Genomic DNA, 14,344 nt, shown 5'->3' on the forward strand with positions numbered 1-14,344 from the left:
GATACAAAACAATGACAGATGTCATAATATAGTTTTATATTGTGACAAATATTGTATTTTATTGGTTAGTTTTGTTAAAATTGTTATCTTTGCTTCCAAAATGTCTCAGAGATGGTTTTTATTTAATTTTTCTCAACACTGATTTTTTATTTATTTATTGATTTTTTTGTCCATGACTATGATTTTAAAAGTTCTACCTCTAAATTTTCAAAAAACAGTTTTTGTGTTCTGACTGTAAATGATAATTTTCTACCACATCTAAACGCCTACTTTCTTCACATCTCACTCAGGAAGAAAAATCTCCTGTTAAACTTTGAAGGAAAAAATGATGTTTATATGTCAAATCAGCATGAACAGGACAAGCTGTAGCCATGATATGTCCCAATATTTTTATCCATATCCAGGAAAGTGAAAATTTTTGCTTTTTTACATTAAACATTTGTCTTGGTTGGAAATGGCATAATGCAACAGTTTTTCAGATACATTTTTAAAAATTATTTGTATTTATTGATTTAATTTAATTTAATTTAATTAATTCATTTATTTTTTTAATGGAATGTCCTTTACAATGGACAACATTTTTTTAAGCAAAACTGTCAAATTTTCTTCCCGACAGAGGACAAAAATGTATTGCTGGCTCTCAGGAGGATATAGTTAAAAAAAAAAAAACAAAAAAAAAAACATCCCATAAACGTAGTTTAGTTGGGTGTGACATGTAATTTGTCTGAATCTCCACTGTGAAGCGATTCAGATGCATAAGTAAGGAAAGTCTAATGGATTAGTGATAATTAGGCTATCACTGGGGTTTTACAAATGTGAAAAAAAAATTGTGATGAAAGTCATACACTCCTTTAAAAATGCATTGATTTTTTTTTTATTTTTTTTTTTTTAGGAAATTTCTGTTTTTTTTCAGGTTAGTCACATCTTTGTATGAATAGTTTGTAAATGTAAATATTGTCATAATTTTTAATATTATTTTTTACACTAAAACAGAGAAAAGGTGTTGGAGTTGACATTGTTTAACCCATAAAAACCCAAACAATCACTGGCGACCAAAACCATCTACTGATCTAAAATGTTTAATAACTTCTGATCCACTAAGCCTATTAATCCATGTAAATAACTGGTGTAAAATACAGTTGTTCATCTCTTCATGGTCATCAGCTATGACCCACTGGGATGTTCAAAGGCTCTGTAGTTACCATGGAAACACCATCATCTTCTGCAACATTGATTCACCAGTAAAACCCATGGAGTTGGATCAATGACAGTGGATGGAAACACATGGTTTATGTTCAGTTTATGATAGAATTTGTTGAAAAAGTCACATTTTAAAAAAATTTTCTCACTTTTTGGTAATATAACTATTAATTTTAATCTGAGCTTTTATGAACATCGACATGATCACTGAATTAACCCTTTCATGCACAGTGGTCACTACAGTGGACGGTCACTCTACAGCTTTAATCTTGTATATTCATGGGTTTTGTTGTTTTAGTTCCATATCAACCAACACAGTGGACACTTATGCATCATCTCATAAACTGCAATTCATACCATTATTGTATCTTTGCTGTTCTTGATTGGTTCTTGAGTGGAAATCAATTGTTAATATTTATTTTTTGCATATTATAAGATAAGATAAGATAAGATAAGATAAGATAAGATAAGATATTCCTTTATTGATCACACAATGGGGAAATTCACAGTGTTAACAGCAGGATAAAACATACACATAAACATACACATACACATAAAACAAACAGTCATATAAATTTGAATAAAAAGGTGTTTAAAAAGGAGAGTGCAGATATGGTTTGATATGTAGTGCAACAGTTATAAATATAGAAATATATATATATAAAAATATGGATTTGAATATATACAACATAGATGGAATGGAGGGAGGGTTGTTATTACACCACATATGTGTATCTCCATGAAGTGAGTAATAACTACTATTAGAATATGTTAAAATGTGAGAAAACATCAGATTAGCTGCATTAAACATGGTTTCATTTCACTGTTTTCATATCACTTTATGATATTGGGTTTTAAATACATGTTTCTTTGCTTCAAGAATAAAATTCATGGTGTAGCTGAGTGGACATTTTTGTAACTCCATGAAAAACAGGTTGATTAAAATAAATAAATAAATAAATAAATAAATAAAAATCCATCACATTGTTTTTTTTTCATGCCTAAAGAGGAATAAAAACACTCAAGAAAAAAAATCTTGATTAAGGTTCTCATAATTCATGCATGAAAGGGTTAAACATAGGAAAATAGCTAATTTTTGTTGAATAAATGCATAATACAGAGGATAATATGATAATACATGCTGATAAATCACTTAAGATAGGTAAAATACAGAGAAAAAGTGCTGCAAAAGTCACACTGGGTCTTTATGGGTTAAAGCTATTATGCTATTATTTTACTGGTCTGGTCCACTTGAGATCAAATTGGGCTGTATGTGGCCCCTGAAAGAAAAGGAGTTTGACATCTGTGGTATATAACTTCAATGAGGACTGGAACACTTTAACCCTTTCATGCATAGCGGTCACTACAGTGGACAGGTATTCTACAACTGTTCTCTTTTATATTCATGGGTTTTATTGTTTTAGTTCCATATCAGCCAACACAGTGGACACTTATGCATCATCTCATACACTGCAATTCAGACCATTACTGTAACTTTGCTGTTCTTGATAAACCTGATCTGCACTAACATGTTTGAGATTAAATCAAGTGCTTGTTCTTATTATTAGACTATAATTAACAGTTGTTGTTTTGTTTTTTTTTAACAAAGTGGTTTCTTTTTTTGCATATTATCTCCATGAAGTGAGTAATGACCTGTATTAGTGTATGTTAAAATGTGAGAAAACATCAGATTAGCTGCATTAAAAATCTTTTTATTTCATAGTTTTCACACAGTATATCAGTAAATATGTTTTTTTGCTACAAAAATTAAATGCATGGTGTCCAGCTGAATAGATATTTTTGCAGCTCCATGAAAAATAGGTTAAGAAAAAATGTCAGTTGCATTGTTTTTTTTAATGCCTAGAGGAATGAAAACACTCAGAAAAAAAAATTAATTAAGGCTCTCATAATTCATGCATGAAAGGGTTAATTTAAAGCATAGGCTCCAAAAGGACAAAAAATGTATTGCTGGGTCTCAGGAGGATATAGTTTAAAAAAATAAAATAAAATAAATAAATTAATTAATTTAAAAAAAACATCCCATAAACACAGTGTAGTTGGGTGTGACATGTCATTAGTCTGAATCTCCACTAGGTGTCAGTGGCTGTGGATAAAAGGCTGCGGCTCCTTTAAGAGAACAGGTGTGTCTGGGACAGGTAGAAAACAGGAAGTAGCCTCCAGTGAAAATACAAACCCATACGTTAGCTTGTACCAGCACCAAAATCAACATGACGCCAGGAAGAAAACACTTTGGTAAGATTGACTGTGTGAAACTAATTCCTCTTATCACCGCACAGTAGGAAATGATTATGTGGTGTATTTATTTATATATTTATAGACTGAAAATGTATCTTACAGCAGATACCAGTCTTAACATTCCTCTCAGTCTTCTTTTACTGTAGTGGTGAAAAAGTGCTTAAAAGTGCTAAGGATATAAAAAGAACAAACCCAAAGAGCTCAGACTGAGTAGAATAAGTAATTTTGCATGAATGAAGAGTTCTTTTTTTTTTTTTTTTTTCATACTTTATTTACAAAATACTGTATACATACAGACCAGAACATGGCATGTAGAAAAAAAAAAACAAAACCATAATGCTCGAGGTGAGGCAGGAAGAAATTAAATACAATTACATAAATAGGTAAGTAAATAAAATAAAATAAAAGTAAAGGAATAAACAAGAAGAGAAAACAAAAATAAACAAATAAATAAATAAATAAATGAAATAAAAATAAAATAAAAATGAATAAATTACAATTTAAATTCGTCACATAAGGCTTTAGTCTTCGCAGCTTTAGGGTTTGTGCAAAGGTTAAGTGTGTCTAGATAGGATTTTAAATAAGATTTAAAGACCTCAAAGCTGGGTTTCTGATCGGTAAATTTGCTTGTATGTATATGAAATTTAGCTAATAAGGAAATGAGATTAAGAATAAACAATTTCCGAACAGGCAAATCAGTAATAAAGAAACCAAATAAAATATCTTCAATTTTGAAGTTAAAAGAAATATCCAGCTTTCTTTTTAAAAAAAGATTGATATCACACCAAAAAATTTGACAAAAGGCACATTCCCAAAACAAATGAGTTAATGTTTCATCCGAATTATGACAAAATGAGCAAAAAGGGTCAACATTGATCTTATACTTAATCAGAGCTGTATAAAGAGTTCTTTTTTTTTAAACAACTTTATTAACAACATTTGAGTATACACTACAAAATTTTAAACAAACATCAAGATGTCAAATGAGAAAAAGCATTTGTACATATAAGTTTAAAAAAGTAATGCATAGATTTAAAGATACAAAGCATAAAATGCAAATTATAATAATAAAAAAAAGTAAATAAATAATAAATCTGACAAATATAAATAAATAAATAAATGCAACAGAGAGTTCAGTCAGTATTGAAAAATTGTTTATAAATAGCCAATGTGTTAGTGCTTTTTTTTTTTTTTTTTTTTTATCATATATGAATTCTGAAGATTTAATATAATTTTCAGATTCTAATAGGAAGATTTTTAAATTTGGGTGTGTTTTAGTGTATTTGTTTTTATGTATATGAAATTTTCCAAATAATATAAATAAATTTACAATAAATTCTAGATTGTTAGTATCATGTTTAAAATAAGTAATTACATTTTGGGATGTTATATTTATTTTATTGTTACTTTTAGATACGATATAATTTTCAATTTTGGACCAAAAATTAGAAGAATGTTCACATAAAAAGAATAAGTGTAAAGTCGATTCAGATTCAGATTGACAAAAGTTATATATTTCTTCCACATCATAAAATCGACACAAAATAGCGTTAGAGGGATATATGTTATGTAAAATTTTGAGATGTAAAAATTCAAATTTTGTTTGTAACACAGTATTTATATGGTAATGACCATGCTTTTGACCACTCAATTTTAGAAAAAGTTGAATTCCATACTGCTTTACGTCTGGGGGAGATTTTCTTCTTTTCATTCAATGCATTACGTATATGTCTGTTATTACAGCTCAAACTAAAAATATTAATGCCATTAACCAATAAAATAAGGTTTATTTGTCTGTTGTATAAAGAGTTCTTCTCTTCCTGCAGATTGGCCTGACTGACGTCATGAGACCACCTTTGCTTCTTCTGGGTCTGTCAGTGGCAGGTAAGACCATCTGCACAGACAGTGAAGTCCACACGGTCCTCATCAGGTCTAAACAGTATGGGTTCAGTCTGTAATGTGGGACTGGGAGGAAACAAGGGCCGCTCTGGTATTCAGGGCACGTTTAGAAGACAATTGCATTAGGAGCACAGGGCTCGTCTTAACTGCTCTTAAACCTGCGTGGCTGCATTCCCGTCTGTGTGCACTGACTACCGACCAACGTGATGCCTTCAAGGCCTCCCCCAGGGCTGGTACATCTGCACTGTCAACCTGCCTTACATACTGCTGACAGTTAATTTAATACAGGTAACACGAGGAATGTGTTACAGTATGGAGCATGCTGCAGGTTATTATAAGGATAATGATTAAGAACATTCAGGATAGTTTTCTTGTGGAATTTTACTGTTACACTGATATGCAATGAGTAATTCACCTTATTTTAACCCTTTCATGCATAGTGGTCACTCCAGTGGACAGTTCTTCTCCAGCTGTTCTCTTGTATATTCATGGGTTTTGTTGTTTTAGTTCCATATCAGCCAACACAGTGGACGCTTATGCACCATCCCATAATACACTGACATTCAGACCATTACTATACCTTTGGTGTTCTAGATAAAACTGATTTGTGCTAACATGTTTGAGTGTAAATCACTTGTTATTTGTTAGACACAAAGGTTTTTTTTGCATGTTATCGCCATAAAGTGAGTAATAACTAGCATTAGAATGTGTTAAAATGGGAGAAAACATCAGATTTGCAGCATTAAAAATGTTTTTATTTCATTGTTTTCATATTACTTTCTTACAGAACAGGATTAGGGCCACTGGCCTTTAATCTCAGAATTCTGACTTTAAACTCAGAATTCTGACTTTTTTTCCTCAGAATTCTGACTTTAAACTCAGAATTCTGACTTTTTTTTTTTTCATAATAATAATAATAATAATAATAATAATAATAAAATATACATATATTGGACCTTATTTTAATTTACTGAATTTTTTTCCAGTGGCCCTAATTCTCTTCTGTACTTTCTGATATTGGGTTTTAAACACACGTTTCTTTACTTCAAAAATTAAATGCACGGACGTGTTTGTAACGCCATGAAAAAAAAATTGATCACATTGTTTTTGTTTTTTTTTTTTTTGTCATGTCTTAGGAGGAATAAAAACACTCAAGAAAAAAATCTTTACCAAGGTTCTCATAATTCATGCATGAAAGGGTTACGTATATAATCAAAGTCATTTAGCTAATTTTTGTTTCATTGCTTAATTTCCTTTTATCACTTGTTTTAAAGTGCAAATGAACCTGTAAAGGTTAAAAAACAGGTAACATAAACCTCATACTGACAATATTTACTGTCAGTATATAACAGCGGTGTCAAACGTGGCCTGTGGGCAAAAACCAGCCCGCTAAAGGTTCCCATCTGGCCCATGGGGTGAATTTGTAAAGTGCAAAAATTACACTGAAGATATTAACAGTTAAGGGTGTCAAAGTGGTTTTAGTTAAGGGGCCACATACAGACCGATTGTGATCTCAAGTAAAATAATAGCATAATAATCCACAAATAATGACAACTCAAAATTTTTCTGTTGGGTTTAGTGCAAAAAAAATCACATTAGACCAGTGTTTTTCAACCTTGGGGTTGGGACCCCATGTAGGGTCCCCTGGAATTCCAATGGGGTTGCCTGAAATTTCTATTAATTAAAAAAAAAACAACTTACTGATTAAAAAAAATATATGGTGAGTTGAGACAGACAATCACAATAGATAAAAGACAAGACAAACTTTGAAGCTGAAACTGAAGCACTGTGGTACTGTTTATCTGTCAAATGTTCATTGTGGTCAGTTTCAGATGCTGCAGCTCTTTCATAATTCATAGTTTGAGTTCTTGTTTGTTCAGTATTAATTGTCAGCCTTGTAAATCCAAGCTGGACTGACTGTACATATCCTGACCAAGGAAAATCAAATTCTCTCTTTGTGCAGTAATCTACACCTGGCTTTTCTGCCTCTGTCCATAATAATATACATTATATAGACTAAATGTTGTCTAAAATTAACGTTTATTTGCAACGTAGTATAGCATGATCAAAAACAAATTAATTTTAGCAAAAAAAAAAATGTCTCTGTTTTGAATGTCTGGGGTGACCAGAAATTTGTGATGTTGAAATGGGGTCACAAGCCATAAAAGGTTGGGAACCTCTACATTAGACATTAGGTTGTTCATATTTGTTAAGGTTATTCACATTTTATTGTTAAAGGATAGTTTGTTAATGTAAATATTTTCGTAATTTAAAGAAAATTAAGTGTATTTCTAACAATATTCTGCCTGTTACTAATATTCGGGCCTTTGTTGATCTGATCCATAATGCATATGGTTGAGGCGTAATATTGTTAAAGCAGCGTGTGACTTTCATCACAATTTTTTTTCAAATTTGTAAAACCCCAGTGATATCCTAATTATCACTAATCCTTTAGTCTTTCTGTGCTTATGCATCTGAATCATTTTCCTCACAGTGAACAACTTCATACATGACTTCATCATAAACACAGTCTGCTTATTTACATAACAAACCGAAATGTCACTCGGGCCTTTTCGGAAATTTTGTCGCGAAGTGCATTGTGGGAATGGCAACCAAGCAAAAGCGGTTTCTCACAGATTCGTTAAGAAAATGAACCAGATCGCTACAACTTAAAATTCTCCAGTCCACCAGGGTTGTTTTAAAGAATGAGTATAGTCGGTGGATGGAGATAAAGGCCACATTTGGGTTCAGCACTCACCAAGAGACAGAGAAATTGCTGCTGCGTGGAATTCCCATTCCCATAATGCACTTTTGCGACAAAATTTCTGAAAAGGCCTGAGTGATGTTTCGGTTTATGTGTAAACAAGCGGACTGTGTTTATGATGCAGTCATCATTGAAGTTTTTCACCGTGAGGGAAGTGATTCAGGTGTGTAAGTACGGAAAGACTAATGGATTAGTGATAATTTAAAAATTTTATAAATTTGAAAAAAAATTGTGATGAAAATCATACGTTGCTTTTAAATTGCACTTTCTTTTTTTTTTTTTTTTTTTTTTTTTTAAATTTTTTTTTAAGGAAATTTCAGTTTTTTCAGGTTATTCACATGTTTGCTTGGGTAGGTTGTAAATGTAAATATTGTCATAATTTTTAATATTATTTTTTACACTAAAACAGAGAAAAGGTGTTGGAGTTGACATTGTTTAACCCATAAAAACCCAAACAACCACTGGCGACCAAAACCATCTACTGATCCAAAATGTTTAATAACTTCTGATCCATTAAACCTATAAATACATGTAAATAACTGGTATAAAATACTGTTTGTCATCTTTTCATGGTCATCAGATATGACCCATTTGGATGTTCAAAGGCTCCGTAGTTACCATGGAAACACTGTCATCTTCTACAACATTGATTCACCAGTAAAACCCATGGAGTTGGATCAATGACAGTGGACAGTTAATGATAGATTTTGTTGAAAACGTCACATTTTCTTAATTTTTCTCACTTTTTGATATTATAACTATTAACTTTAATCTGAGCTTTTGTGAACATCTACATGATCAGTGAATTAAATATAGGAAATACCTATTTTTTATTGAATAAATGCAAAATACAGAGGATAATATTATAATAAATGGTGATAAATTACTTAAGAAAGGTAAAATAGAGAGACAAAGTGCTGCAAAAGTCACACTGGGTCTTTATGGGTTAAAGCTATTACGTTATTATTTTACTGGTCTGGCCCACTTGAGATCAAATTGGGCTGTATGTGGCCCTTGAAAGAAAATGAGTTTGACATCTGTGGTATATAACTTGAATTAGGACTGGAACACTTTAATTTAAAGCATAGCCTCCAAAACAAGAAATATATCTAAATGTCAAAAAGATGTATAGAGTAAAGACCCACTATTCAAATCACGTCACAGCCTTAAAGTCTCCAAAGGGTTGTGTTCTTTCTGGATGGAGTCCTATGAGAGACGTGACTCACTTCCCTGAATAAACAACTATTTTATGAAAACTGTTGGTTCCATAACCATCAGTCAATCTCCGTGATGATCTTTAATGTCATATCCATAGACTAATAAATTATAACGCCACCTGATAAGATCTGACATGAACTAAGTGATCGTTTTCCGAGACAAGTGACAGTTTGAGATGTTGCGACAGATGAGGCCCAGATCTGTAGTCTGTCATTAAGCCGAATCAAACACATGCATACTCTATTTATATTTCTGCTCTTCTTATATCATCAAAATCAAAGGTAAAAACAACCAACTCCTCAATATGTCATTACTGTCGTCTATCTCTGCTAAGAAACCCACGCTGCTGAACCACAAGAGTGTTGCAGATATTAACAGAATGTTCTGTGACCTCAGAGAACTGATGCAGTTGGCTCGCATTTATACATTTGATTGAAGCCTGAGAATCTTTGAAATCACCAACATGTTGATTAACCCTTAAGACGCCGGAGTTTGTTTTTTTTTTTCTTCGCAAGATTTCAAAAAGCTGTCCGTTTCATTCAGTTATGATACTAATCACAATATTGGGACTTTGGCGTTTAAAGGGTTAATAATAACTATGTATAAGTATAAAATAAAAGTATATTTTCTGTAACTGTCACAGAATTCAGTTACATTTTTATATAATTTAGTCTCGCTGAATTAATTGTAATTCTATTAATTGTACTTATAAATATTTGTATAAATTCCAAATTTCTTATTTCCCTCTTTATATTTTCATTTTTCACTCATTTGTGGTTTTTCTACCTGTCTTTTTCTCTGCACTTGCCTGTCGTATGTTGCTGTTGTTAAATGTGAAATTTCCCCACGATAGGATAAATAAAGTCTTATCTTATCTTATCTTATCTTATCTTATCTTACCTTACCTTACCTTACCTTACCTTACCTTACCTTATCTCATCTTACCTCACCTCACCTCACCTCATCTTAAGCGGGGTACACACATTAAGATAATCGGGGGTTTTTTGTCCCCCTTTTCCCCCCGTTCCCGACCACGGACGGCAAATACCAGTCTTATAAGATTATCCTATAAAATGATCCTGTGGCTCTGGAAACAGGTCGGGGCCGAGTCCGACAATCATAAATATTAAACTCGTTCAATGTTTATGACCCAAACTCTTCGTGTGTGGGGAAAGCCGACGACTCCTGAGTCATGACTTTGTGAATTGTGGCATGGAATGGAATGTAGCCAATGAAGAAGCGAGCTGACTGAGGAACAAGGAAGCAGGCATAAATAAAAACAACCATAGTTGACCTGAAACTATAAACTATAAAGTTTGTGTTCACATTTTCTCCAGGATTTTTTCCACAGTCTTTTCTTTCTTATAGTTCGGGATTTTTCCTTTTAAAAACAGTTCCAAGAACACCATCATTCCCTCCTCTCGTATGTCCTCTTCCATGTTGCGTGTTGTGTTTTCCAGTTGTTGTTATGTTCCTTCTTTTTTTTTGTTAGAACTTATCTTATCTTGTCTTAAGTGGGGTACACACTTGAAGATAATCAGGCTGTTTTTGTCCCGATTTTCCTCCTTCCCAACCAAGGACGGCTAACACCAGATTATTTTATGTCTTATAAGATTCTCCGATAAGATTATCCTGTGGTCTGAAGTGTGTTATGTGTGAATTTGTCTCGATATTCAGCTCCGAAATGGGTTGAGGCTGACAATCGCAACTATTAAACTTGTTCAATATTTACGACCAAAAACCTTTGTGTGTGGAGAAAGCTGACAACTCTGGAGTCATGACTCATAGCTATGTTTGTTCTTCATTTTTGTTAGATTATGTTTGATCATGTGAGATTTCTGGCTTGGAGGACTAGATTCTAGATCAGTGGTGGGACAGAATCGTTTTGTGTGTGGTGTGCTGTGTTGAGATTATCGGAGCACGCCACACTCAGTACAATCAAAACTGTTCAATACCTGATTTTTTGTCTTCATATGTGGGGTCTGTAACAGATAAAAAATCTGTTTAGATTAAGAAAATCCTTATTTGTGTACCCCGCTTTATCTTATCTTATCTTATCTTATCTTATCTTATCTTATCTTATCTTACGCTGTTACATAGTTACTGCCTATTATTGCCTAAACATGAACAGTGATGTTAAAAGTTGTCAGTTGTTTGTGAAAATATCACTCACATTATTTCACTACACTTCAGTCCTCATTTAATAATGAAAACTGAATCTGCTACTAATTCGCTACAAATAAAATTAATGAAAGTCTACTTAAACAGTGAAACCACAAATTAAAGATAATGGAAAATTAAGCCAACACATTTACAAACCCTCTGTGATGGCTTATAAGCTTGTTGACTCACCAGGATCTATTTGTGAAACAGCGGGCACACTTTAAAGGATAAGTTTGAAGCTGTTACGAATTTTTCTCATTACTAACAAATAAAAAGACACAACGTGGAAATGAGTGGATTAGACAATCACATCCATTACTTATGTATCAATTTTCCAGAGTTTCACATTATCACTCCTGTGCTGGCTTAATATAGCGTGGGCTGCACAAAGAATAAAAAAAAAAGAATGATCAAGCAGAAAAGATCTACTTTAGGTGTTTGTGCTGCTGTTGCAAGATGAGCAAACTGAATTTCCATCAGGAATGTAAATGATATTTTAATTTGTTCATTAACTAGGGCTGTTGTTCATGCATGAAAGATAATGATTCAAGTAATAATCAGCTACATTTTCATATAGTTAAATATTCATTGTCCTGCTGTTTTTTGACAGTTGATATTACGCAATAGCGAGTCAACCTACACAGTTTGAAAAAGGTTTTGAGTTTTCTTTTTTTTTGCTGCTTTAAGAGCCTGTGGCTGAGAGGATGTCATGGGTTATAAGCCTTTGGTGCATGAAAAGTGATTTAGACTACATTTTGAGGAAGAGTGGTTTGGAATAAATAAAAGCACTGGACTTTATGAATAAGTAGTAATAACCATTAGACCCAGAAGTTCACAAACAGAAAATATTTGTAAAAACCTTTCTGGCGTCACATTTGAAGATAGTCTCTTCAGTTTACATTTTTATCATTGCTTTAATTTTACCACCAGCTGTTATCATAACATTCAGGGTGAAAGTATCAAACCTGCTTCTAAATGACTTAATTGTACGATATAAACCTGACTATTGCCCACACGTTTATAACCACACTTCATTTCTGGGTTTGGCCATGCAGGATTTAAAAAGTCCTACGGTCTGTGAAGGCATCAGCTCTGTGATTTGTCGTTTCTGGGCGGCTCTTCACTTCTGACTCATGACTCTTTGTCTTGCTGTTGTCATTAACAGAGATGATGATATTTTTAGACGGGCACCGAAACCATTTTGTTGTGTTTCACATCTCTGTGTGGGAACCTGAGAGCAATCCATTTCACTGTTGGCCCTTTTTCATTTTATACAATACTCTCCTGTGAAAATCGAGTAAAGGCAGCCCAGCGAGACTGATCAGGGCCATATTGATTTGATTTACTCTAATTCATTAACCGTGGTATTCTTGCGTGGTACCATTTATATGCCAGTAAAAGTTGCCTGAAAATTCAGCCGGGCTTTCTTTCCTCTAGGGTCCCTAATACTATCAGAAACAAACAAGACAGACAGAAAAATAGTAAAATATAGGTTGGACAAAAGGTACACATTAACCCATGAAGACCCAAAAATCCACTGGTGACCCGAATTATTTACTGATATAAAAAGTTAAATACTGTTGATCCACTAATCCTATCAATACATGGAAATAATAGGTGTAAAATACAGTTTGTCATCTTTTCATGGTCATCAGATATGACCCATTTGGACGTTCAGAGGCTCTGTAGTTACCGTGGAAACACCGTCATCTTCTACAACTTCAGTTTCCCCTCTGTTGTAAATATTTATATTGTCTGTATCGTTTTTTAGTTCTTTATTACTACTGTTATTTTTTATTTTACATTGTTTGCTTTTGCCCTATTATGCATGTATACTTTTTACTTGCACTTTATTCTGTTGCTGCCTTGAATGTTTAATTTCCCCATTGTGGGATCAATAAAATCTAATCTAATCTAATCTAATCTAATCTAATCTAATCTAATCTAATCTAATCTAATCTAATCTAACATTGATTCCCCAGTAAAACCCATGTAGTCTGAACAATAACAGTGGATGAAGACGCTTGTTTTTATATTCATCTTATTTTATATTTTACCGAAAAAGTCCATTTTTCCTCCATTTTCTCTGTTTTTGATATAATATCCCTCAACTTTAATCTGATCTTTTATGAACATCTACATGATCAGTGAATTAAATATACAGGGTTCATGTGGGTGTTTGAAATCCTTAAAAATGCTTGAATTTGAATATTCTTGTATTTTATTTTTTATTTCATTTTTTATTTATTCTTCTGTACAGCACTTTGGTCCACTGTGGTTGCGTTAAAGTGATTTACAAGTAAAGTTGGATTGGATTGAACTTCAATGTTGTGTTTTCAGGATCTGAAAAGTGCTTCAGTTTTAGTTTAAGTGCTTAAAAATGTTTGCTATTATAGCCAAAGCTACTTACAGAGGTGATACATGTTGAAAAATAAAACTTTATTTAAAAAGAGTAAAGCAGTGAGTGCTCTCAGGTACATTTTTATCTTAATCTTTGGCTCAGTGCCTGAAGAACGCCAAGTGGCTTCCCTTTTGTTGGATAAAACTTTGTGTTTTCCTTTCATTTCTAAACTTTTTGCTATTATGAAACATAATTTAAGATGTTTATAGCATAATGCAATGAACATTATTGTGAGAAAAAGTGAGAAAAACAACCATGAGTATACCTATTCCTGTAGATATGTGTTTAACCACAGTGATAAGGTGCTGTGCTGGAAAAATTTGAAAATGACCCTTAAAAGTGCTTGAATTTGACCATGAATAATGTGTATGAACCCTGAACATAGGAAAGTACCTGATTTTCACTTAAGAATGCAAAATACTGAGCATAATATTAGAATAAAT

At 32.7% G+C, this 14,344-nt stretch overlaps 1 protein-coding gene across 1 annotated transcript in view; it reads left to right on the forward strand.

Annotated features, from left to right (window-relative positions):
• Positions 1–3,375: 3,375 nt before the first annotated feature.
• The window catches only part of LOC115434827 (uncharacterized), a 35,018-nt gene continuing 24,049 nt past the window's right edge, over positions 3,376–14,344 (forward strand). Inside the window, exons 1-2 of the mRNA XM_030156944.1 lie at positions 3,376–3,453; positions 5,283–5,340. Of these exons, the coding sequence (XP_030012804.1) occupies positions 5,301–5,340 (40 nt within the window). The 5' untranslated portion in view covers positions 3,376–3,453; positions 5,283–5,300. The remainder of the gene's footprint in view (positions 3,454–5,282; positions 5,341–14,344) is intronic.

This window comes from Sphaeramia orbicularis, chromosome 16 (assembly GCF_902148855.1).
Source record: "Sphaeramia orbicularis chromosome 16, fSphaOr1.1, whole genome shotgun sequence".
NCBI classification, from domain to species: domain Eukaryota; kingdom Metazoa; phylum Chordata; class Actinopteri; order Kurtiformes; family Apogonidae; genus Sphaeramia; species Sphaeramia orbicularis.